The 26,707-nt window shown below is 45.7% G+C and overlaps 2 protein-coding genes across 6 annotated transcripts in view; one reads left to right on the forward strand and one right to left on the reverse strand.

Moving 5' to 3' along the window:
- The window catches only part of EXTL3 (exostosin like glycosyltransferase 3), a 133,981-nt gene extending 124,304 nt beyond the window's left edge, over window positions 1–9,677 (forward strand). For 3 of the 4 annotated variants that reach the window (XM_063610831.1, XM_063610833.1, XM_063610832.1), the window contains one exon: window positions 6,606–9,677. In XM_063610831.1, the coding sequence (XP_063466901.1) occupies window positions 6,606–6,815 (210 nt within the window). In that variant the 3' untranslated portion in view covers window positions 6,816–9,677. The remainder of the gene's footprint in view (window positions 1–6,605) is intronic. The other variant, XR_010113937.1, reaches the window with a different exon arrangement.
- A 12,732-nt stretch (window positions 9,678–22,409) lies between these two features.
- Window positions 22,410–26,707, reverse strand: part of INTS9 (integrator complex subunit 9) — a 117,277-nt gene continuing 112,979 nt past the window's right edge. For both annotated transcript variants that reach the window (XM_055295849.2, XM_055295850.2), the window contains 3 exons: window positions 25,764–25,862; window positions 24,664–24,801; window positions 22,410–23,076 (listed from right to left, as the gene is read on the reverse strand). In XM_055295849.2, the coding sequence (XP_055151824.1) occupies window positions 22,900–23,076; window positions 24,664–24,801; window positions 25,764–25,862 (414 nt within the window). In that variant the 3' untranslated portion in view covers window positions 22,410–22,899. The remainder of the gene's footprint in view (window positions 23,077–24,663; window positions 24,802–25,763; window positions 25,863–26,707) is intronic.

Here is a 26,707-nt window from a genome sequence, read left to right on the forward strand (position 1 = left end):
GTTGTGTTCGACTGGGTGCGGTGACTCACGCCTATAATCTCAGCACTTTTGCAGGCTGAGGCGGGCGGATCACTTGAGGTCAGGAGTTCGTGACCAGCCTGGCCAACATGGTGAAAGCCCGACTCTACTAAAAAATATACAAATTAGGCCGGGCGCAATGGCTTACACCTATAATCCCAGCACTTTGGGAGGCTGAGGCAGGTGGATCACAAGGTCAGGAGCTCGAGACCATCCTGGCTAACACGGTGAAACCTTATCTCTACTAAAAAATACAAAAAATTAGCCAGGTGTGGCGGCACACGCCTGTAGTCTCAGCTACTCAGGAGGCCAAGGCAGGAGAATCACTTGAACCCGGAGGCGGAGGTTGCAGTGAGCCAAGATCGCGCCACCGTACTCCAGCCTGGGTGACAGAGCGAGACTCCATCTCAAAAAAAAAAAAAAAAAAAAAAATACACACACACACACACACACACTAGCTGGGCGTGGTGGCATGCACCTGTAATCCCAGCTACTCAGAAGGCTGAGGCAGGAGAATCACTTGAATCCAGGAGGCAGAGATTGCAGTGAGCTGAGATCATGCCAGCACACTCCAGCCTGGGTGACTGAGTGAGACTCCATCTCAAAAAGAAAATAATAATAATTGTGTTCTAGACTAAGTACCCACCAGCATGTACTAATAATGATAATGAAATCATATCTTTAGAAGCCGGGTGTAGTGGCACATGCCTGGTAGTCTCAGCTACTCAGGAGGCTGAGGCAGGAGAATTGCTTGAACCCAGGAGTTCAAGGCTGAATGTGCCATGGGCGTGTCTGTGAATAGCCACTGCACTCCAGCCTGGGCATTGTAGTGAGAAAGAAGTCGTAGCTTGAGTGCTAAGCAGAGTGGCCACCAGAGGACGCTGGTTCCATGCAGCAAAGCATAACAAAGAAATGCATTTGGAGGCCAACTGTGTCCCCTGGGTAGAACGTCACTCCTGATTGTCCCAGGGTTTCTTCTGTTGCCGAGACTTCTGCTAAAGCCTCACAAGAGAAGAATAATTAGCAACATAATGTATCAATTTTTTTAACTGTGAAAAATAATAGTCACAAGTATTTATATAAAAATAGTATGTTTTCCAGGTACAGTGGTAGGTCTCATATTAAACAGTGAAAAGACTTTGTAGACTTTGAGGTAGGGAGGCAAAGGTTTTAGAAAGCAATTAATGATGGGTGCAATTTTCTATTCCTTATATATCCTTTCTTATGTAGCCAGGGACTGGACTTGAGTCAAGATGTATGCATCAATTTATGTCTCTCTAGTAGACCAGAAGACATGGTCCACGAAAATTTAAAGTAGCTGAGTGATTAGGTACCTAATAATAGCATCAGTTACCTGAGCAGGCACAGACATGGGGAATTTTTCATTTTTGTTAAAGTGTGTTTGTCTACTGCATTATTAGGCCAGTGTTTCATTAGTTAAGCCATCTCTTCAGTGCAGGTGGAAGTAATTTGGACGTGGTGCACATGATTCTTACCAAGTGAAAACTTCAAAACTGAGTATCCTCTGTGAATTTTCTTCATCTTTCTGGAATATATGAAGAATTCAAGATTGGGATGACTTTTCAAATTCAAAGGCTGAAATTAAGAGTATTTTCAAACTCTTAGTAATTCCTTCAACTTATGAGTCTAATTATTTACTTCATAATAAAGAACCAGTTTGAATTAAATATTTTATTTACCTAATTTTAATGGTATCAGGTATATGTACTATTTTATGTTCAAAAATAGTAATTTTTTTGTTGTGCTTTAAATACCTCAAATTTTTACTGTCAAACTATTCCTTGTTTGAGTTAGGGAGGTTTGACTGCTTTGTATGATTGGCAGTGTTCTTTCAATAATGTTAATATCTTAATATTGACTAACGAATGGGGAGTTAATGTCATCTTATTTCTTTGAATAATGTACTACTTTTGCAAGGAGAACACAGAATGTAAATAGGCTTCATTCAGGATAAGAGATTGAAAAATCACCAGTGAAGTTTTGAGAAAACAGATGGCTTAGGTGGTAAGGAAGTCGAAATGCAAGTGAACGTCTTGGTTCTCTGGGGTAATATAGGTTCTTGGCATCTATCAAGGATTTTCCTCATTGTTACTAAGCATAAAACGAATATTTCTCTTAGATTGAGTTAACTGGAATGTTCCATGTAAACTGTGATCCACGATATTGGTTAAATAAGTAAATGTCCAGACTTCAGTTTATATTATAGTTCCTTCATTCTTTTTAAATTTTTTGCATGTTTTATTATGTAACACAGTTATATATTTACAAATATATTGGGGATGCAGTCTTAAATGGTTTTTTGTTTTGTTTTTTTATGTTTTTTGAGACGGAGTCTCGCTCTTTTGCTAGGCTGGAGTGCAGTGGCGCAATCTCGGCTCACTGCAACCTCTGCCTCCCGGGTTCAAGTGATTTTCCCGCCTCAGCCTTCTGAGTAGCTGGGACTATAGGCGTGTGCCACCATGCCCAGCTAATTTTTGTATTTTTAGTAGAGATGGGGTTTCACCATGTTGGCCAGGCTGGTCTCGATCTCTTGACCTTGTGATCTGCCCGCCTCGGCCTCCCAAAGTGCTGGGATTACGGGTGAGCCACTGCACCCGGCTTAAATGTTTCTTTTTTTTTTTTTTTTTTTTTTTTACTGATGGAGTACATGATTAAAAACATTTGGAAACCACTGCTTCCGTGAAAACAGCAGTTATAAAGTAACTTTTTGTGTCACATGGAGTAATGTGCAGGTTAAAGGGCATTTCTCCTGGGGTTGGATTCTGGTGTCTGGGATGACAAGAAACGTTTTTAGATCCAGTGAGAGCCCCATGGAATACTGGACATAGATGCTGTTTGAGAACATCCTTCCCCAGATTCCTGACCCCTACATCCTGTTCCAGTGGGAACCGTGGAAGAGCAATAACTCAGTGTTGACGTGACTGCGAAGGGTTCTAAGAGAGCAGCAGTGAGTGAGGGGAGAAGTGAGGAGACAGGTGGGACCCTGGAGGGGGACCTGTGGAGGTCATGACTGCCCAGAGACTCTGTTCTGAGGGGAGCCACCCTTCGAGCACTGGCCTGTGTCTCTTCCCAGTTTAAACTCTGGGATCTGGGCTCTGACAGCGCATACTGGCTGTACAAAATGATTACTCTTCCCCTATTAAGTTATGGGATGTGTCTTTCAATTAAAACATTTCCCCTTAATTTATAATAGAAATTTAAAAATTATTTGGGAAAAGATAGACATGCAGAAAGGAATCAAAAGTACTAAAACTTTTGGCTTATTTCTTTTGGTTCTCTGGTATCCTGTCTATCGTGGTGACTTATTTATTTATACATACATATATATACACACACATACGTGTGTAAAAATACGTATATATGTATTTTTTCTTTTTTTTTCTTTTTTTAAGATGGAGTCTTGCTCTGTCACCCAGGCTGCAGTGCAGTGGCACGATCTCAGCTCACTGCAACCTCTGCCTCCCAGGTTCAAGTGATTTTCCTGCTTCCGCCTCCACAGTAGCTGGGATTACAGGCATGTGCCACCATGCCCAGCTAATTTTTTTGTATTTTTAGTAGAAATGGGGTCTTGCCATGTTGGCCAGGCTGGTCTCAAACTGAGCTCAAGTGATCCGCCCACCTTGGCCTCCCAAAGTGCTGGGATTACAGGTGGGAACCACCACATGTGGCCTTATTTTTATATTTCAAATTTATATACTTGATTTGCAGTCTGCTTTTTAAAAACTTGACAGTAGGCTGGGCGCTGTGGCTCACACCTGTAATCCCAACACTTGGGGAGGCTGAGGTGGGCAGATCACGAGGTCAGGAGATTGAGACCATCCTGGCTAACACAGCGAAACCAATCTCTACTAAAAATACAAAAAATTAGCCGGGTGTGGTGGCAGGCGCCTGTAGTCCCAGCTACTCAGGAGGCTGAGGCAGGAGAATGGCGTAAACCTGGGGGGCGGAGTTCGTAGTGAGCCGAGATCACCGCACTGTACTCCAGCCTGGGCGACAGAGCGAGACTCTGTCTCCAAAAAAAAAAAAAAAAAAAAAACTTGACAGTAAATTTTTGGGTTTTGTAATATAGTGGACTAGGTAGTTTGGAAACTTGATCACTGTAAGTAACAAACTTATTTTTTCAGTGTATAGTTGAGCTAATAAAAAGGTAAGAGAATTGCCAGAAAGGAAGCAGGTGGGAGGACTAAAACTTAGGGTGGCAAGCGTGGTGGCATCACTGAGGCCACCATGGGGGGCTGCTCTCACCTTAGCTGTCTAGAGGGTTGGATTTTATCACTCTTGTGAAGGAGTGTAGAGCCTGTTAAGGGTGGAGAATTAGAATGGAGATCTCCTACCTGTTGCCCCGGGGAGATGACACGCACCTTGTTTATTTTAACCTTGACTCTGACAGGTTGTCGGGGAAGTGTAGGTTGAGAATGTTAAATAGTCTTTTGAGCCTCCATGGGCTTAGGGACTCATTCTGTATGAAATCTAGACCCAGGGCCACATGAGGTGGCTCAATCTGTAATCCCAGCACATTGAGAGGCTGAGTCAGGAGGATTTCTTGAGGCCAGGAGTTCCAGACCAGCCTGGGCAATATAGGGAGTCCCCAGGGAAAAAAAACAAAAAAGAAAACTAGACCCAGTCATCGATACCCTTGGACTGTTTGACGAAATAAAACCAAAAATCTGTTATAAGGAGGAATTACTCTCAGCAGAGGAAGTTCCCACTTAAGAAAAAGAGAAATTTCTTCACCTCAGGCCACATAGGACACACACAGGTAAAGCGTCATTGAAGATGAGCTTGAAATGTAAAGTCAGCAGTCAGCCACCAAGGAAACAGCTGATCATGAGCAAGAGTGAACACATATAACAAACAGGTTATAGTTCTCCAAGGATTTCAAATAATAAAGCCATTAGATAGACTATAAAACAGGCTTAAAATTAGTAACCTGAAAACATAAAAAAGCAACAAATCACTCCAAAAAGAACAAACAGATTGGAAAGCCCTAAATGGAACTATTGAAAATGAGAATCATAGTTATTAAATCTCAGTGAAATGGGATAAAAAGATCAGACTTAGGTGAAAAGAAAAGGAAGTAGAAGATAATTTTTTTTTTTTTTTTTTTTTTTTGAGACGGAGTCTCGCTCTGTCGCCCAGGCTGGAGTGCAGTGGCTCAATCTCGGCTCACTGCAAGCTCCGCCTCGCGGGTTCACGCCATTCTCCTGCCTCAGCCTCTCCGAGTAGCTGGGACTACAGGCGCCCACCACGACGCCCGGCTAATTTTTTTTTTTTTGTATTTTTAGTAGAGACGGGGTTTCACCGTGGTCTCGATCTCCTGACCTCGTGATTCGCCCGCCTCGGCCTCCCAAAGTGCTGGGATTACAAGCTTGAGCCACCGCGCCCGGCCAGAAGATAAATTTAAAGACACTTCTTCCCCATCTTTCTTTGTGTGGCGTCCTCCCCTCTCTGCTTCCCTCCATGCTCCCTTCCGTGGAGCCAGTGTTTCCAAAGGCCCCCAGCCCGCTTTGCAGGTGTCGCTTCTCCAGCCCATTTAAAACCCAAGTTCATGGCTGTCTTGCAGGATTTGCTTTTTCATTGTTTGGCCTCTGAGGATTTCATTCATTCATTCATTATTCATTGTTTATTCATGCATGCATGCATGTATGTATGTGAGTGAGTGACAGGGTCTCACTGTCATCCAGGCTGGAGTGCAGTGGTACCATCATAGCTCACTGCAGCCTCAAACTCCTGGGCTCAAGCAGCCTCCCATCTCAGCCTCCCAAGTAGCTGGGACTACACAAAATAGCTGGCCTGCTGCCACTCCCTGCTAATATTTTTATCTCTTGTGGAGATGAGGTTTTGCTTTGTTGCCCAGGCTGGTTTTGAACGACTGGGCTCAAGCGATCTTCCTGCCTTGGCCTCCCAAAGTGCTGGGATTAATCACCAGGTAATTTCATTTCTTATTACAGGCTCAGCCCTGTATTTAAAGAGATGGTTTCTGTATTTCTTCTTGCATGTTCAGGTGTTCTGAGGGGTTTTTATGCCATTCGGCCTGCCACATTGTAATGAAGCTGTCCCTCTTCATACTTTTCTAGTTAGACATTTTCTAATTAATAATAATATGACTAGACTATAGTATGGCCACTTTCCCATGGCTTTAAATGTAGTTAAGCATCTTTTTTATGGACAGTATTCAAGAATGATTTGACTAGCCCCTCTGGGTAGTCTTCAATATTTTGTTTCAAAACATTGATGAAACAAACAACTCGGTACCTACCTATGGCTCTGCAACCAAGTACATCCTAGGAGTAGACTTACTGAGACAGCTGACGCTACACACGTTAAGGCTTTGGCATCTGAGAAGTGTAGGCCATCTCAACAGAATACCTGACGATGTTCTGGAGACACCTGGTAGGCAGGAGGCCTGGGGCCAGGCTCTGGCTCCTGCCATGCTCTGCAGGGATGTTGCCCCTGAGGGGATCAGCGTCTTCACCATGGACATGGGGGTGTGGGATCGGCTCAGCTGCAAGGGTTCTGTCGGTATTAGCTGGGATTCCCACTCTGTCTCTCTCTCCTGTTTCCAGGTGACCTCACGGTGGACATTCCGATGCCCAGGATGCCCTCAGGCCCTGTCGCACGATGACTCCCACTTCCACGAGCGGCACAAGTGCATCAACTTCTTCGTGAAGGTGTACGGCTACATGCCCCTCCTGTACACACAGTTCAGGGTGGACTCTGTGCTCTTCAAGACACGCCTGCCCCATGACAAGACCAAGTGCTTCAAGTTCATCTAGGGGCAGCGCAAGGTCTGGGGAAGAGGATGAGCAGAGGGAGGAAGATGGCTCCCAAGGTTCCTAGGCATTGCAGGACCTTGGGCACATCTGCTGGGTGGGTGGCCCAGACCCTCTGCTGGAAGGGGCAGCAGGAAGAGTGGAAGGAAACCGCTGCCTTTATCTAGAAGTCGGCCACACTGGGCCTGGAGCCCTGGGCAGAGGCCCCGGGGTTCCCCACACAGGGCACTGACTGATAGCTTACACTGAGGACTGTGGCGACTCTGCAGAGTCACTCACACCGTTCATACGCCCAGGACAGCTGGTTCGTGGTTTTTAAATTCAATAACAACTATTATGATTATTTAAAAAGAGAAAGTTGCAGATTTGCCATTCAAGGCTTATTTATATATATGTGTGTGTGTGTATAAATATATGCACACACACTTGCATACATACATATTTTTGGCTGGGGGAGTGTGAGTTTTGCCTCTCTAAAGGAGGGACCGCGCAGGCTCCTTTGTTCTGTATTCTGGCGGAGATGGGTTCTGGCCTTCTGTCACTGGCTTATCCTTAAAGATCATCTCCCATCCTCCCAGCGCCATCTGTGTGCAGAAACCAGAAAGGGATGAACTTGGCCCTCTTAAGGGCCTGGACGAGGTCTCTTCCTTACCCTTTCTGTTGCCAGTCAGCAACCTGTAACTCACATTCTCTTCCCAGTGAATCCCTGGGAGCGCCTGACCCTGGTGGGCTGCTCAGCTTCCTGCTGCTGGGGCCAGCGATTTTTGAGGATTTATCTTTCGGCCAGGCTTGCCTCAGTACTTATCCCTGCTCTCCCATTTCTCTCTTGTTTGAAAGAGAATGAGGAAGCAAAGAGTGAGAAAGAACAGGGGCCGAAGACGCCACTCCCAGATGGCTCTTTCTGTCCTGCTCTTCTGTTGAAACACATGTGCTGTGGGCCTCAGGCGTTTCTGAAGTGCTCTCTCTTGGACTGGACAGGAAATCAGCAGGGTGCACATCTGCTGTGGTCTGAAGTGGTTTGCAGGTCAGCCTTCTCTCCCTGGTGTAGAGCAAGCCAGTGTCCTTCGAGGACCCCACCCGGCTGGCCGGGAAGTTTTACAGCAAGGCGCCTGCCTTGGGATAATTCCTTGGTGAAATTCACCTTCCCCCCCGCCTCTGTCTGGAGCCCCATCCTGTGTTATCTGTGGTTTTTGGACCCCTAATGTTAGCTTGGCTGTAGGACCCCCTGAGGTTTGGTATGTGCTAGAACAATGGGAGGCCGTGATTTGCTGTGTAAGCTCACATCCAGCCTTGGAATCTAACAGGCATTCACAACCCGAGTTACCACTTTCCACTCCCTGCTTAGGATTCTGTTCCCTGGGCTGAAACTGAAATAAGCTAATTTTTTGGGTCATGGTAGCAGTAGGGGAACCTAGGAGAGTGTGAGTAGCATTTGTCAGGGATTTAGCCCATGACGTCTGTTTCTTGAACCCTACTTTCTCGAAGCAGAGTTGACTCTGGAAGGTTTCTAGCAACTGAACAAAAGCTCAGGTCTGTCCTGGTCATGCACATGCCTTAAGCCAGTTCCGTCTTCCCTAGACCTTGGCATCCTGTGCTTCTATTTCTCGGAATACGTTCTCCTCTGACCTGCCCGTACCACGTGGGTGCTCTTCAAGTACTGTTTTGAAGCTGGGCTCTTTTGTGTAGCTCCCACCCACCTGTAGGGCTAGCTCGGCTTAAGGGAACTCTCCCTATTGGCAAACCGGACCCAGCCGCCGCCAGGACTGTGTTTCCAGAGGTTCCCCCTGGCATCAGCCTGTAGCTCCCCCGCTGAGGCAGTTTGGTTATGTTCCCAGCAGTGGGGGTCGGATGCCCTTCCTCAGAACTTTCTAGTTGCCCTCTACCTGACTCCTGACTTGTATTCCTTTTAGCAGTAGCCTTCTTCCGTCGGGGAGCCAAAGAGTGTGGTGTGTGGCGCTATATTGTGGCTGCTATTTTATCTGGTTTCTTTTAATGTGAGGAACTCATATACTGACTTCAGTGGGACTCGGTGAGCCAGGGCCGTCTGTGTGGTGGGACCCCCTTTAGCAGGACTTGGTGAGCAAAGGTCGTCTGTGTGGTGGGACCCCCTTTAGCGGGACTTGGTGAGCAAAGGTCGTCTGTGTGGTAGGGCCAGGGCCTGTCCCTTTAGTGGAGCCAGGTTGTTGGGCCCCGAATGTCACTGGTGGATCTAAGAAGGGCTGAGTGGTCTGACACCAAGACGTGCTGCAGGGAGGGCTGTGGTGCCGGCGCTTCCAACAAGGACAGCCCTCCTTGACCCTGAAAGGAACGCTGGCTTGAAGGACTGCAGACAGGCTCTGAGGGGCACGTCCTCCTCAGTGAGAGGCGGCAAGGCGGCTGTGGTGTCACTGGTCAGGTGCTTCTCACTATGGGAAAGCCGCCAACCTGTGACTCGCGTGAGACGGGAAAGCAGCGCCACAGACCCCAGGTCTTCTTGGCTGTCTGTGGGCTGCCCCTGGCCACCTTGTCCTGGCTCGCAGGGTGCAGGACCGCCTCGTTCGAGTGGCCGGCTTGCTGCTCCAGTTTGGGCTGTCCTACTGTAACGCTGTCCCAGGGCTCTGCAGGCCGCTGTGAGCGCTGGCTCCCTGGGCAGTGCTCCTCCGTGTGGACTGTGCCTCAGGCCAGGGCTCACCAGCTGGGGTCCTGTCCGGAAGGATGGGATCTTTCTGGGATCTGTGCCGGACGGAGTGGGGAGCTCCTGGTTTGGAGGGGGAAGCTTTGATATCCATGCCACGTCCATCTACCCCACGCCTTTTCGTCACGAGCACAATGGTCTTACATTGGATTTTTGTAAAAAAATAAAAATAAATGGAGACTTTAACTCAAGCAGCTTGGAGGTCTTTTGTGGTTTTCCTCGGCAGGTATGGAAGAGTGACCTGAGAGAAGGCACCTGCTTGATTGCTTGATTCCAGGTTGCCACCTGTGTTTGCCAGCTGGGCCCGCTCGCAGAAGACGACGGGAGGCAGCGTGACCAGGCCCTGGTGTGGGCTGTGGACCAGAGACGGGTGAACAGACTCACACTCACACGGGCAGCTTTGCCTGCGCCCGGTTCCAGGGCAAGTCATTTTGACTAAACAGGAACTTAGGGGCTATTGAGGTGCTTTAAGCAGGATGTGGAAGGGCATGTGGCCCATATATGCAAAGTTAATTTTTTCATGGGAATTTAAAAGTGTGTTGTGTGTGTGTGTGTGTGTGTGTGTGTGTGTAGTGGTTGTGGGGAGCTGTGTGTGCCTGCGATCCCAGGACAGGCAAGGCCTCACCGTAAATGGCTCCATTCGGTCCATAGGTCATGCCCCTGACCTGTAGGTCACTAAGGCACCTGTACCTGCACCAAGCTGACGCTCCCCGGCTGCAGAGCCCCATCCTGTTGGTGCCCACAGGCCTAGAACTTGTGCTTGGCTGTGGGATCAGAGTCTTCCTCAGGAGAGGTCACTGAGCTGTGGGCTTCGGGGAGAAGAATGGAGAAGGGAAAAGGGGTAAAGGCGAGGGCTCCTCTCCTGGGCTCTGCAGGTGGCAGCTTCGGTCCTAAGAAAGGGTGAGACCTAACGGTCAGTGTCCCTCCTCAAGTGGGGTTCACGACTGATCAGGCAGGTTTGCAGCAGCTGATGGGCGAGATGTCATTGAGGGGCATTCCTCTTTGGGTCTGTCAAGCTCCTATTCTTCCAGCCATCCATCTCCATGTTACGATTGTCCTGGGACCAGAGAGACTTGAGAAGGTGGCATGAGGCTGTAGAAAATGCGTCTTCCTATACACAGAGATATGATGTCTGCTTTGAGTCTATACCTGTCGAGTTGTGTCTTGGACTTATGGTCTAGCCAAGGTGGTAAATGTTAGCTGTTGATGGGATCAGCACTGAAGTGGAAGGCTCCACAAGGTTTACAAAAATGTGTTAAGAAGAATGTTGATGGTGGGGTGTGGTGCCTAACGTCTTAATCTCAGCATTTGGTGAGGCAGAAGTGGGAGGATCACATGAAGCCAGTTCAAGACCAGTCTGGGTAACATAGCAAGACCCCCATCTCTACAAAAAAATTAGAATGTTATGAAGATACCGAAAAGAAGAAAGGAGAATGTAGCGGGTAAAGGTCTGGGCCCTGGAACAGATGGGGTGCAGATCCTGGGTTGCCCATCACACTGGTGGAGAGCAAGTTATCTATTAATATTTTAGGCTTTAATCCCACCATACGGTGGCAAAAGTTGTGCCCATCTCTTAAGCATACGTTAAAAGTTAAATAATATATGTAGAGTCCACTGTTGGACACAATAAAAATGAACTATTACTGGAGTAAAATAGTGTCCATTCTTCATGGCTCTTTCTGCCTTCCACTAGGTTTGAGCACCAGCGCCTGGCTGAGTGCCCTGCCCACCTCCTATTAGAGCCCCCATGCTCTGTTGCCTCACCATGCTGTGTGCTGGCCACTGCCCTGCCTCCCACACCAGACTGCAGCCTCTCGAGAACACAGGAGTTCCAGTTTTCTCATGAATGAATGCTTTGACAAACTGAAGAGGGTCACTTAGAAATCACAGCTTAGGCAAATTGTTTTACCTTTCTTCATCTGTCTTCACGTTTATGAAAGAGTACAGGCTGGGTGCAGTGGCTCATGCCTGTAATCCCAGCACTTGGGGAGGCCAAGGCGGGTGGATCACCTGAGGTCAGGAGTTTGAGACCAGCCTGGCCAAAATGGCGAAACCCCATCTCTACTAAAAATACAAAAATTAGCCAGGTGTGGTGGCACGTGCCTGTAATCCCAGCTACTCAGGAGGCTGAGGCAGGAGAATTGCTTGAACCCAGGAGGTGGAGGTTGCAGTGAGCTGCGATTGTGCCATTGCACTCCAGCCTGGGCGACAAGAAACTCCGTCTCATAAAAATAAAAAAAAAGTAAAGTACAACTGCTGGTCCTGTTGTAGGACTGTCATGTTAGCACTGAAACTACTTACATTCTATTGATTTAAATGATTGGTCCCACATTTCAAACATACGGCAATGTTGAAATCATTTCTAGGGCATAAATGTCTATGTCATTTTACTGGACCCGCCTTGGTGCGTCCCATCTACCCATGCCCCGTCCCTTCACCCATCCCGCCATTCATCCTTTCATGGTGCACTGTTTGGGTACATTTCTGAGTAAACTGGCAACATCAATGCATTTCCTTCTAAATACATGGGCATACAACTGTTCATTATAGGTCAATATTTGTGTTTTTAATGTAAACTTTATTTTAAACGTACACACTGAAATGCACACATCTTAAGTGTGCATTTTTTTTTTTTTTTTTTTTTTTTTGAGACGGAGTCTCGCTCTGTCGCCCAGGCTGGAGTGCAGTGACGCAATCTCGGCTCACTGCAAGCTCCGCCTCCCGGGTTCACGCCATTCTCCTGCCTCGGCCTCTCCGAGTAGCTGGGACTACAGGCGCCCGCCACCACGCCCGGCTAATTTTTTTTTTTGTATTTTTAGTAGAGACGGGGTTTCACCGTGGTCTCGATCTCCTGACCTCGTGATCCGCCTGCCTCGGCCTCCCACAGTGCTGGGATTACAAGCGTGAGCCACCGCGCCCAGCAAGTGTGCATTCTTTTGAGTTCTGACAAACGCACACAACTGTGTAACCCAGACCCCTCTCAAGATATGGAACACTACTATCAACCCAGAAAGTCCCCTCCTGCTCCTTCTTCCTAGTCCCCACGTCCTCCATCCCTAGACATAGCCAATGCTGATTGTTTTTTCATTTTGGATTAGTTTTCCATATGATGTCCTACAGTTTCTACTCTTGTGTGTGTCCGTCTTCTACACACCCAGCATAACGTTTTGGAGATGCATCCATCGTTGCTGCATAGATGGGTGATTAGTTACTTTTTATTGCTTAGTATTCCCTTGTATGAATTGAGTAAAATCTGTCCGTTCTATTGTATAGGTACTGGGGCTGTTTCCAGTTTTTGGATATTATGAATAAAGTTTCTGTGAACATTCATGTGCAAGTCTTTCTGTGGATTTTTATTTCTCTTGAGTAAACACCTAGGAGTGGAATTGTTGGGTAATATGGTAGATGTATACATGTTTAGTTTTATAAGAAACATCTAGGCCTTTTCTCAGTGCGATCATTCCATTTTGTACTTCTACCAGTAATTATGAGACTCCCAGTTCCACATCCTCACCAATCCATGGTCTGGTCAGTCTTTTTAATTTTAGCCATTCTGGTGAGTAATGGTGTCTTATCATTTCATTCTGCGTTTTCCTGATGACTGGTGATTTAAGCACCTTTTCATGTGTTTACGCCATTTATATATATTTCCTTTGTGAATTATCTGTGTACATCTTTTGCCCATTAAGAAAAACTGGATTGTCCTTTTTTGAATTGCTGTCTTCCTACATTTTTAATAGATTTTGGGGGGGAGCAGCTTCAGATTTACAGCAAAACTGCATGGGAAGTACAAGGAGTTTTCCTTTTCTTCACCTCACCCCTCACTTGTCCTTTATTAACATCTGCCATTAGTGTGATAGACTTGATACAATTGATGAGCCAGTGTTGACACATTATTCACTCAAGCCCATGGTTTACATTAGGCTTCATTCATTTTGTTGTATGTTCTATGGGTTTTGACAAATATGTAATGACACATACTCATCATTACAGTCTCACACAGAACAGTCTCACACAGAACAGTCTCCCTCCCCTAAACACTTCCTGTACTCCACCTATTGGTCCCTCCCTCCCTTTCTGAATCTCTGGCAACCACTGATCATTTTACTGTTTTCACACTATGGCCTTTTCCAGAATGTCACATAAAATCATACAGCATGTAGCCTTTTCACATGGGCTGCTTTCATGTAATGTAATATGCACTTAAGGTTCTTTTGTATCTTTTCGCGGTTTGATAACCGGTTTCTTTTCTCAATGAATACTATTGTATGCATGTATTTAGTCTTTTTTATTGCTGAGTTACAGGAATTTTTTGCCCTGGACACTAGGCCATTGTCAGGTATGTTTTGTCAATTACTTTTTAAACTTGTGGCTTGCCTAATCATTTTCTCTATGGTGTCGTCTGATTAGCAGAAGTTTTCAATTTTGAGGAGATACAATACTCTTGTTACTACTTTCTGTGACCCAGGAAACCTGTGCCTACCCAACATCATGAAGATATTTTCAGTGTTTTTCACCAAATGCTTTATGGTATTAGCTCTTGTAATTAAAGATCCATCTCAATGTTTATGGTGTGTGGCAGTGGTCAGGTTTCTAATACTTTTTCTATATGGGCATTGCAGCACCATTTGTTCAAAAGACTTGCCCTTCCCTTTGTTGAAAATGTGGTCATTATAGAAGTGGGGCTCTATTTCTGAGCCATCTTTGTTGTTACACTGCTTTGTTCATCCTGGTGCCAGTTCCATACTGTCTTGATGAATGTAGCTTTCCGACTTTGTTCATCTCCAATATTGCTTTCAATATTATAGTTACTTTGTATTTCTCTGTAAATTTTAGAATTAGCTCTATGGTATTAGCTCTTATGCTTACATAAAATTCATCTCAACATTGCCAGTCTCTTCTAAGAAACCTGGGATTATCAGATTAAAAAAATTTAAATATAAAATTTGCCATGTTAGCCATTTTGAAGTGTACAATTTAGTTCTATTAAGTACATTCACAATGTTGTGTAACCCTCACCACTAGCTAGTTATAAAACTTTTTCATCATGAACAAATTCTGTACTCATTAAACAATAACTTCCCATTCCCCCACTACTTCCAGCCTCTGATACCCTCTATATTCTCTCTATGGATTCTATTCTGGATATTTGAATATAAATGAAATCATAAAATACATCATCTTTTGTGTCTGGCTTATTTCACTTCGCATGTTTTCAAGGTTCACCCGTTGCAGCATGTATCAGAATCTCATTCTTTTCTGTAGGTGGATAATATTTCATTGTGTGTATATTCCACATTTTGTTTATCTGTTCATCTGTTGGTGGATACTTGGGTTGCATCCATCTTTTGGTTACTAAGGTGGTGAATAATATTGCTAAGAACATAGGTGGCCAAACATTTGAGTCCCTGCTCTCATTTCTTTTGGGTATCTATAGAGTGCTGGACAATATGGTAATTCTGTATTTAACTTTTTGAGGAACTGCCAAACTGTCTTCCATAGCAGCTGTGTCATTTTACATTCCACTAGCAGTGTATGAAGGTTCCAGTTTCTCCACTTCTCCCAACACTTACTTTCTGATAAAAATTTTAAAAAATGTTACAGCCATCCTAGTAGGTGTGAAGTGGTACCTGGTCATGGGTTTGATTTTCATTTCCCTAATGACCAGTGTTGAATATCTCTTTATGTGCTATTGGCCATCTGTGTATCATCTTTGGAAAAATGTTTATTCAAATCCTTTACCTACTTAAAACATTGGGTTAGGTTGTGGTGTGGCTGTCTGCTGGGATGGTATTGTATCAAATCTGTAAATCAATAGGCAGAATTAAAATGTTAGTATTGAGTCTTCTAATCTATCAATATGGTGTATTTCTCCATTTATTCAAATCGTTAATTTCTATCAGCAAGGTTTTGAGACTTTTAGTGTAGAGATCTTACATATCTTTTCAAAAGTTATCTCACACTATTATGAATGAAGTTGCTGTTTTAAAAACATTTTATTTTCTGGCCAGGTGTTGTGCCTCACACCTGTAATCCGAGCACTTTGGGAAACCAAGGTGAGTCTCTATAAAAGTAAAAAGAAAAAAAAATTAGCTGGATGCGGTGGCATGTGCTTATGGTCCCAGCTACTCAGGACACTGAGGTGGGAGTATCACTTGACCCTGAGAGTTTAAGGCTGCAGTGAGCCATGACTGTGCCACTGCACTCCAGCCTGGGTGACAGAGCAAGACTCTCTCTCAAAAACATGTTAATATATAAAATACAGTTGACTTTTGGATACTAACCTTGTATTCTGCAGTCTTGTGAGCTTATTCCAGTAGTTTTCTAGATTTCTTAGAACTTTCTATGTAAAAAGTCTCATCTGAAAACAGTTTTACTTCTTTCCTACCTTTCTGCTTTCTGCTTTATCTGTTTGTATGCCTGCCTGCCTTCTCCTCTTCATTTTTGCCTTACTGCAATGACTGGGACTCCAAGAACACTATAGAACAGTAGTATGGATCGGCACCTTGCTTTGCTCAAAATATTTGGGGAAAAGCTCTAGTATTTCACTGAGCCATTAAGTTTTTCATACATGACCTTTATCAGGTTGAGTATGTTCCCTTTTATTCCTGTCTGCTGAGTGTTGTTAGAGAATTTCATCGAATGCTTTTTTCCTGTATCTATTGAAATGATCATATGGGGTTTCTCCTCTATTCTGTTATAAATTAGATTGGCTTTCAAATATTTAATTATCCTTGCATTCCAGGGATAAACCCACTTGGTCATGTCATATTATCCTATTTGTGTATTGCTGGATTCAGGTTGCTGGTAAGTTTTTTTTTTCTTTTTTGCATTGATGTTTATGAGAGATATTTACCTCTCATTTTCTTTTTTGGTAATGACTTTGTAAGGTTGTGGTATTAGAGTTATGCTGGCCCCTTAAAGGGGATTGGAAGTATTCCCCCTTCCTCTTTCTGATAGAGATTATACAAGATTGGTGTTATTTCTTCCTTAAATGTTTGATAGTTTCCCAGGGAAACCATCTAGGCCTGGAGTTTTCCTTGTGAGAAGATAATAAATTTAATTTCTTAAGTGAATATCAAGTTCTTTTTCTTATTGAATGAGCTTTGTCTATGTGTGTCTTCAAAGGAAATTTTCCATTTTATCTGTGGTGGTAAATTTGTTGGCATAAGTTGGTATTCTTTTTATCCCTTTAATATTTGTAGGCTCTTTAGTAATACCCCCCTTTTCCTTTCTGATTGGCTGTCTTCTTCATATCCATAGGATCTGTAGTGATAACCAAAGTTTCTTCACTGCCCATATGGGCAGTTGGTCCTGTCTTTCCTTGATCAGTCTAATGAGACGTGTATCAATTCTGCTAATGTTTTCAAAAATCAGCTTTTGGCTTTGTTAGTTTTCTCTATTCTGTTTTGTTCATTTGTCCTTATTTCTATGATTTCTTTCCTTTCTTTGGGTTTATTTGGCTCTTTTTATAGTCTTCTAAGGTAAAAATTTAGATCAATTTTAGGCCTTTCATTTTTTCTGTAAGCATTTAAAGGTATACAATGACTTTTAAGCACTACTTTAGCAGTATCCTATACATTTTGAGCTTTAATTTTCTGTTCAAAATACTTTCCAATTCATTTTGTGATGTCTTCTTTGATCCATGAGCTATTTTAGAAGTGTTTAATTGCTAAATATTTGTGGTTTTCCAAAATACTTTGTTGAGTTTGAATTTAATTCCATTGTGGTGAGAGAAGGTTTTGTGTATGCATTCGGTCCTTTTAGATGTAATGAGATTTATCACCTAGCATATGGTTTTCATAGTAAACACTCTGCTGCTGTAGAGCAAGTATTCTAAAAAGTATCAATTACGTCAAAGTTTTTGAGTTTTGTTCGGGTCATCTATGACTTTACTTTTTTTTGTCTAGTTGTTTTAATAATTATTACAAGGGTGATAAAATCTCTAATGGAATTTTTTTTTGTGGTAGGTTGTTCTGTCTACCTACTTAGCTAACTACATACGTCTGGAGTTTATAGTTTTTTTTTTTTTTACCTCTAGGAGGGTCAGGTCTGATGGGAGCTGTTACATCACCATTCCATTATTTGACCTTTACTTGAATAAACTCCAGAAATGTTTCAACACACAACACTTGAGCAGGGATTGGCATACTTTTTCTGTAAAGGGTCAGCCAATGTTTTAGGCTTTGTGGGCCACATGTGATTTCTGTTGCATCTTTTTTCTAACAACTCTGCTTGTGGGCCAGATTTGGCTTGTTGGCCACAGTTACCGACCTCTGATTCGTCTCATCAGGAAGCTGCCCACTGAATCAAGTAACTATTTTAAAGCATGGGCTAAATGATAGGGATTTTTACACTTATGTGCAGGTTCCCATGTTTAGAACATTGCAGTTAAAAAACTGACCCACCAGGAAATGTTTTGGCCTGTAATTCCTAAATATTTCTGAAATTTTCTTTCCTTATCTTCTTCCACAAGCCTCATGCTGGGACAAGGTGGAAAAAACAGACCCTGCCCCCAGGGTGCTCATGGTCCTGGAAATGTGCTCCTCTCTAGCTGTAAGTCTGGGAGAAATGCTTATCTGTGATGGTGAGCTAAAACCAGGAGAGACAGCACAACACACCGAATATGTGAGCAGGTGCCGACTAATGCCCACTGATGACTGGAAGGTGCTTACTGATGACTGGGAAAGGCTTTGTGAAATGAAAGTCCATTATTTCCAAAGTATGTGAAGCAAGTGTAAATAGTTACTAGAGTAAAAACTTATATTGGATAATTTAACGAAATGTTAGCAAACATTTTAATTGATAATGTGTTTGGTAACTCAGAATTTATTATATGAGAATTAAGTTACTTTTTACTGGTGATTGATTTGGTAACTACATCAGGGAGGCTTACACATGGGTTAGGAATGTTTATTGTAGAGAAAGGTAAAGGATAAATCCTGCTAACACAAACACCATTACACGGGGGTTGTTTCAATGGCCTGCAATGCCAACATAAGAGAAGCAAGAAATACTCTACATGCCTAAGGAGATGGGCGTTTATATCCCTTTCTTTCTTTTTTTTTTTTTTTTTTAGACGGAGTCTCGCTCTATCGCCCAGGCTGGAGTGCAGTGGCGCAATCTCGGCTCACTGCAAGCTCCGCCTCCCGGGTTCACGCCATTCTCCTGCCTCAGTCTCTCCGAGTAGCTGGAACTACAGGTGCCCGCCACCATGCCCGGCTAATTTTTTTGTATTTTTAGTAGAGACGGGGTTTCACCGTGGTCTCAATCTCCTGACCTCATGATCTGCCCGCCTCGGCCTCCCAAAGTGCTGGGATTACAAGCGTGAGCCACCGCGCCCGGCCAATATACCCCTTTCAAAGATCTGTGGTCCTATGACTCAAAAGTTTACATTTAATATGTGTGTGTGTGTGTATGTGTGTGTGTGTGCGCGTGTATAGATAGATAGGTAAGTTTCTTTTTTTTTTTTTGAGACAGAGTCTCGCTCTGTCTCCCAGGCTGGAGTGCAGTGGTGTGATCTTGGATCACTGCAACCTCCATCCCCCCGCCCCCTCCCCAGGATTAAGCATTTCTCTGCCTCAGCCTCCCGAGTAGCTGGGATTACAGGTGCCTGCCACCATGCCTGGCTAATTTTTGTATTTTTAGTAGAGATGGGGTTTCACCATCTTGACCAGGCTGGTCTTGAATTTCTGACCTTGTGATTCACCCGCCTTGGCCTCCCAAAGTACTGGGATTACAGGTGTAGTTGAACTTCTGACCTTGTGATTCACCCACCTTGGCCTCCCAAAGTGCTGGGATTAGAGGTGTAAGCCAGTGTACCTGGCCATAATGTATATAATGTTTTATGATGTGATTAAAACCCATAATGGGCTGCCAAGGAGCAGTAGAGACTCTGATATTTGATCTTTAGAAGATCAGTTCCTGATGGAGGCTGGCTCAAGTCTACGGTGAGACTGGCCCTCTGGCTCAGCTCGGCACTGCTGGTCTCCAGGATTTACCTGTGACTTCCTCCAGAATTGTCATTGGTTATTTCCACTCTATTTTAGGTTCAAAGAAGACTACTGTTATTTATGTGTAGTCCCACTGCAGTGCATTTGAAAGATAAGTGTTGTCTACCTTCTTATAGATGGCATAAAGCAGTGAGACAGCATTAACTATTACTCTTGGCTGCAGGAAAAAAACTGGACTCAGGGCCAGAGGAAAAGTGTCCTCCTTTCCTTCCCACTGGTTGCTTGGCTCTTGTTAATATGTCATTATGCAGGTTTAAAGGTTTCTTCACTCTTGTTTCTGTTGATACTTCATTACAGTTTGGAAACTCCTTTATAGGACAACTGTGAGGGCCAAAAGCTTCAAGCTCTCCAGGGATCAGGAGAGACGGAGTAGATGTAACTTGAAAAGCAATGGTCTAAAAGACAGATTTCCATTTCCTGGCCGGCTGCTGACCTGATACTCACCCACGGTGTTGCGGTAAGGCAGAAGTCACTCACTGGCTGTTTTGTGGAAAGTTACTTAAGCTCTGTTCCCTCACCCAACACCTGACTGCAGCCGTGTGGAGAGGAGACCCTGAGCCAGGGTCGACCAGCTAAGCCACACCACACCAGATTCCCGACCATAGAAACAGTGGGATGAGAAACGTCAGGCTTTTTGTTTTTTTTTTTGAGACGGAGTCTTGCTCTGTTGCCCAGGCTGGAGTGCAGTGGCACGATCTTGGCTCACTGCAAGCTCCGCCTCCCGGGTTCATGCCATTCTCCTGCCTCAGCCTCCCAGGTTCATGCCATTCTTCTGCCTCAGCCTCCCGAGTAGCTGGGACTACAGGCGCCCACCACGCCTGGCTAATTTTTTGTATTTTTAGTAGAGACGGGGTTTCACCGTGTTAGCCAGGATGAGATCTCATGATCTGCCCGCCTCGGCCTCCCAAAGTGCTGGGATTACAGGCGTGAGCCACTGTGTTTTGGGGTAATTTGTTGTGCAATAGATACCTAATATATCACTTTGTACTAAGACTTAAATAATATGAGGTCTCTGCACTATTAAGTTTTTTTCAATTAATCATTAGGATTCCACTGGGTTTGAGTACAAACTTTTCTGGATGTCAGAGTCTTCGCCAGGTTGGTGTCAATGTCAGTCAATGTCAATGTCGGTGGGCTGCATCTCTGATAGAGCCAGGCCACATCTGCCACTTATGCCACTTCTTTGGAGTCTTCTAACCAACATGGCATGATATCCAAATACCTGAACTTTAGGCAGTTACTCATAACTACTCTTCTCATAACTGGAAAGGCCGGCTCTGGATTTTCTCTCTGCTCTTTATAAAGCATGAGTCTTTGCTGCTTCCTGCCTCTGACTTCTGCCACTAAGTGGGTGGTGATGCCTTGATTAAAACCTACTAAGTTGCACCCTGCTCATCAGGCACCCACTGACTCCCTTGTTCTTACTGCTCACTTCTTTTGCAACCCCCCTCAAGGGACCAGCACTGGGCTGTCTGATCAAGCCCTTTCACAGCAGACAGGCTTGACAGATCCCATCATTCCTAGATAGCATTGCTAGGACATTTAAATAAAATAACCATTTTTGGTTTCTCCTGAGCTCTAGCTTACACTGTTTTTGCATTTCAGATTTTTTTTTTTTTCCCGATATGGAGTCTTGCCCAGGCTGGAGTGCAATGGCATGATCTCGGCTCACTGCAACCTTCACCTCCTGGGTTCAAGTGATTCTCCTGCCTCAGCCTCACCAGTAGCTGGGATTACAGGTGTGTGCCATCATGCCCAGCTAATTTTTTTTGTATTTTTAGTAGAGACAGGGTTTCACCATGTTGGCCAGGCTGGTCTCAAACTCCTGACCTTGTGATCCGCCTGCCTTGACCTCCCAAAGTGTTGGGATTACAGGTGTGAGCCACCGTGCCTGGCCCTCAGATGTTTTTAAAATTTAATTTCACTTGATTCTCTCAAAGGTTCTGTTGGAAGTATGCCTGCTTGGGATGTCTATTTGCAATTCTAAAAAGAAAACTAAATGTTCATAGTCATGGCACATTCATCTCTTGTAATGTCAGTCCTGCCCCATGGTTGGAAGCCTCTTGTTTATTCTGTAGCCTATCCCTTGACTGGAGTGGACCCAAACCTTGGAAAATAGAAACCTACTTAAGCATTCCCGTGCCCAGGTTTGGCAAGGTTGGAGATGGCAAACATGAAGTAGTCTTTTTCCCTGCTTTAGCGAAGCACTCATTCCCAGCGATACAATCGTTCCAAGAGGAGTGATAATGCGCCATAAAGCCAGAGCAGTCAGTTCTGCAGCTGTTCATGTTATGTATTTATTGGGTCACTAAATCCCTGTGTGCTGTTTAGTTGTCAGCCGAGTTGGAGGACTGACTTCTGACTAAATTTCAATCATCACTCCAACAAGATGGTTAAGAACAGCCTGCACTGGGCATACTACCTAGCATGGCCCGCCAGGGCTAAGGCTTGTTCTTAATACTCGCAAAGTTGGCCTGGGTGTCACAGCTCATGCTATCTGACCTGGTAACTGTTGGTTTTATACATTTCAAAAGCAGTCATCTTTTGTGAGGTTACTTTTGTCTGAAAGCTTCCTACGACCAGTGGCTCTGAGGGTATCCGTGAGTAACGCCTGGTTTAATGCAGAGACGGAGGATCTGTGGGAGACGCGGTGCAGGTGGAGCCTGAGGCTGGTGTACCGACCTGCATCACTCTCCATGCAGCCACAGCTTAAAGGTGAGCACCTTCTTGTGCAGTGTAAGGAGAAACAGATCTGTGGTTTTATAAACAGTGCAAGTTACATGATTTAACATACACATCAAAATTCAATTTGCTGTGGTGTTTTCTAAGTTCATGCTGTTCTGTATATTTTCATATTTTTCCAGCTACTAAATCAATATATAGATTGTAGGTTCGACAGAGGACAGCTAATTACATAAAAATAAGTTTTTATTAACAAATGGGCTGAGAGTAGAAAATGCAGATAGATGGGTTCACTTTACCATCTTTTGGGATCATCTTACTGGGTGCAGCACTGTAGGCAAGTAAACGAAGCCAAAGGCTGGCTCCCCTGCCTGAGGCCTGGGACCCATGTGAGACAGCCAGCCAGTCACCTCTGCCTCCCTGGCCCCCATGAGCTTCTTGGAAAACTGCTCCTGTCCCACTTCTGCCACCCTCCAGCTCCTCGAGAGAGCCAGAGTTGAGAAGAAAATGAGCCTGAAGTTGAAAGGGAAAGTTCTTGCCTGAAACAGTGCTGGGAATAAGTCCAGACCATTTCCCTCAAGAGCCACCTCTTCACTCCTTAAGCCAGAGGACACCACAAAGGCACGGTTAATGGCCTCTCATGCCACTCCTCAGGTGGCTTGTGAGGGCAGCCAGTGAGGGACTGCAGGATTTCAGGGAAGTGGCTCAGATGGCCCACTCAGAACTTCTGTAAGAATTTGAGGACAAGGTCCCGCAGTCGCACTCTGAGCATCTCGTCATTGTCGCAGATGATATGGGTCGAGTCTTCTTCAATCTGGATGAGCGTCTCAGCTTCCTGGAGCAGGACGATATGGCCCTTGGCTGTGTCCTCCACCTTAATATCACTGAAGCCATGCTGCTCCAGAAGAAAAGAGAGAGGGGTGGGCGGACTGCAGCTGTGAGCTCTATAAACGACACTTGGCAGACTCTACTGAACTTTCTAGAAACTGACACGTCTCAACACAATTCTTCAGACTAGTCATAGGCCTATGATAGTGATTCATATACTTGAAAAGAGACCCTAAACATGCAAAATCTCATGCAAAACAGAACAGAATTTCCACAACCTGCCTAAGCTTTTGTGAGTTCTTTCTTTGAGGGCACATCCAAGCACTGTGTTCAGGAGTCTGGGACGCTCAGCTGCTTGCACCATGCTGTTCCCTGGTGACAACGCTCCCTCCTAAGTCTCAGCTGTCTGAGCTCCCAGGAAAATGCCAGGTGACACCAAGATACCCCTGTGGGACTTGGCAGAGCCCTCTCGAGTGAAGGAGAGAAGGCAGCAGTGCAAACTTCTCAGCTATTGCTAATGCTGACAGAAATTCCTTACAAATTAGGCGTGACGTGGAAAGGAGGCATGTGCCTGAAACAGACACACAGCAGGTGAAGGGCCTCGGCGTGGGGAGGCCACCTGTACTTCATGGCTGCAGGCTCCCCTAGGGACTTGGACAAGTGCTTGCTCCTTCTGCAGAGAGGAGCCGAGGTGGACATGCTGGGGTGGAACACTGGGTCAGGACATAGAAGCTGGGCCAGGCAGAAGGTCCTCATCTTAAGTTTTAAAAAGTCCAGCTTTGAGGCCCATCGATAGGGCCCAAGAGCCCTGCAAGGTCTTGGGGGAGGGTGGAAGAGAGCCGAAACCACTCAGCCAGAGCCTCTTCCCTACGGGGAAAATCAAAGACAGGTGGAGAAAACCAATCCTAGGAAAGGGAAAGCCTTTAAGATTTGAAAGTTGGCAAGTGTGATATTTACATTGGATAGAAAGTTCATAGAAATCTCCTTCCTTGTAATGATTATAATTTATTGCAGTTCTTGCAAGCAGCAGCATGAACAGTATTACCTTTAGCCAATTCCTTCTCCTTCCTATCAAAGATTCTATAATCCTAATAAAGTCATCTCTGAAGTCCTGTGACTGAAGCCAAAATTACAACCTTTAAGGTTAGATTTTTTTCTTTTAATCATAGTCAAGAAATCTCATCTCATCTCTGGGAGAAGCAGCCATCAGGGCTGCTGAGACAGAGGGGAAGGGCCAGTGCCCGCTCCCCCCACTGCCTCCTGCAAATACCGACACTCAGCTGGAGCCTTGGCTGCCCTCTGACAGCAAGGAGTCACTGTGGAAGCGCTGACTCTGGCAGGGCCGGGTCCTTCTTTGTCCTGGCCTCACCAACCTGCCCCACTCGTCACATCTGTGTGTGAAAGCAGCTTTTTCTTCAGTCTGGAGAGGCCTTCTGGTGACCTTGTGCTGGGAGGAAGGATGGGGCACTCCTCACTCTGCTTTCTAACTTTCTCCTGGGTCTCCCAGCAGGACCTTAGACCAAGCAGATGCCACAGGACAGTGGGGACTAAGTGGCAAGCAGCAACATCCACTCCCTGCCGCCAGGGGGCCACAGTGAGCCAGGGAAAGGCTGCCACGTGTGGAGTTTCCACGGTGCCAGCAAAATCTGCTCACCTTCTCCAGGGTCTGCACGAACTGCTCCAAGGGGATGGAACCGCTCAACAAAGGCTTCAGGACTTTGCAGTCCGGTACGTCATCGCTCACCCGCTTTCTCTTCTTCCCGCTCGTGGGCTGGGCGGGTCGAGGAGGGGGCTAGAGCAGAAGCAAAGAGTGGCTTTCATGAGCTTCCTCTGAGCAGCAGGGGCCACCGCAGGCCACATTGAAAGCCTGAGACTATCCTGTCCTCACAGGCCATAGAGCCCCGGCCCGTTTCCTCAGCTGGCGCTCGGTTCAGGTTCCCTGGCTGCCGGGAGCCCCAGATCCACGTGCTCTAATGCTCAACTGTCCAGCCAACCAACACCTTATCCGCTAAGATCTCTGCCTTCTATCAAGATCCATTTTTAAACTTTCAGGTGGTTCACTTCAGTATCTGCTGAGTAAATTCTCCACAATACACTGTGTCGTGCTGCAGGTACAGTCATGACCCCGTGGCTGGGCACACTGGCTGTGGGATCAGACCAAAGGGGGAAACCCCAGCTTTGCCACCATCTGGCCAAGGTTAGAGAAGCTGCCCAGGAAATGATGACAGCAGCGAATTCTGAGGGCTCAGTAAGACAAGGCGGGTCAAGGACCCAGCACAGGGTCTAATAGACTTTAAGTGGTAGCTAGGAGCAACTCTACATATGGCATAAAGGTGACACAGTCCAGATCTGAAAGGAATTCTTAAGACACAGTGCCTGCCCTGGAGCTGAAGTGCCACCCACCTGTGTGTGGGTCAGTGGCAGGGCCAGGCTCTCAGGCAGCCACAGCCCTCCGGTTCCAGCCGGTGCCCTCCGGTTCCAGCCCCCAAGGGCAGGGCTGCACCTGCCACCCTGCACGTCTCCCCACAGCCCTGCCTCACGTGGCAGCGCTCCCCAGCGGAATGTGCCTGTGGCAGCCCTTGGGATGATGTGCGGCCTCATCTCTGGGCACAGCAGCCTCTCTGAGGTACATGGCCAGGGAAATAATTCTTCAACAAGAATTCATATGAAGTGCTGTTTCAAATATAATCTGTTAGGTGGTCTGGTTTCTTGCTGGGGAGAGGGTCCCCTGCACTCCCACCCAGCACCCCTTACCTGAAGCAAGTGCTTGTTATCTTTGGTGTGCAGCACGGCCGAGACAGTTGCCAAGGAGATGCCAGGCTTGATCTCCATGGGCACCAGTGAATCTGCGAGCTGAAAGCAAAGGGTGCAGGGGCCTTTAATGATGACCATTACTCTTCCTTTAATCTGTATTTACATCACTGCAGTCTAAAAAGACAAAATAACTTTAAAGGTAAACAATTTGTTTTTTTTTTTTTTTTTTGAGATGGAGTCTTGCCCTGTCAGGCAGGTGACACACCAAGTGCAGCCTTTCATTCATTCTGGCCTTTATTTCACCCTCATCCCCTCTCCAGGTGACCAGTGGCAGGAAGGACGGGGACAACAGCATGGCGGTTGAGGGAGCTCTCTGCTTCCTGAAAGTCTGACTTCTCCTGATGGTGGGAGCCACTGCTTTACCTGGGGCGGGGGGAGGGGGTATGTGTCTTTCCGACCACCTGTACCTGCTGGGTGCCCTGCCGTGCAGCCTGACCTTATTAGGTGCTCTGTTGCTGGGTTTAGCTGCATGGTTTTTAAGACATGTAGACCCCTACCTAGCCAAACCACCTTTATTTAAAAACAAAAACATGCAAGAGGCCATTATGTAAACATGAAGATCAATACCAAACGGGCAGAGGAAGCAGCTTAGGAAATAGTTAAGCAGATTGGCAAATGGTATGTGAGGCCTGTTTCATGAAATAAGAAAATGGCCTATGGTGAGCTTGAAGTGGCCCTTGCCGAGGAGCAGGGTGTGCGCCAGATCCCGTTCTTCACCTCAGGCCTCCTCCACACACAGGCCCCTCCTCCCTGCACAAGGCTGGGGTGGGAGCTTTGGGGATGGTGTTCTACACTCTCCCTGGGAAGCCGTGCACTACTTCCAAGATGACTCTGAAGGAGTCTTTATTTTTTTTTTTGAGATGGGGCCTCCCTCTGTTGCCCAG

The sequence above is a fragment of the Symphalangus syndactylus genome, chromosome 10, assembly GCF_028878055.3.
Source record: "Symphalangus syndactylus isolate Jambi chromosome 10, NHGRI_mSymSyn1-v2.1_pri, whole genome shotgun sequence".
Classification (NCBI taxonomy): domain Eukaryota; kingdom Metazoa; phylum Chordata; class Mammalia; order Primates; family Hylobatidae; genus Symphalangus; species Symphalangus syndactylus.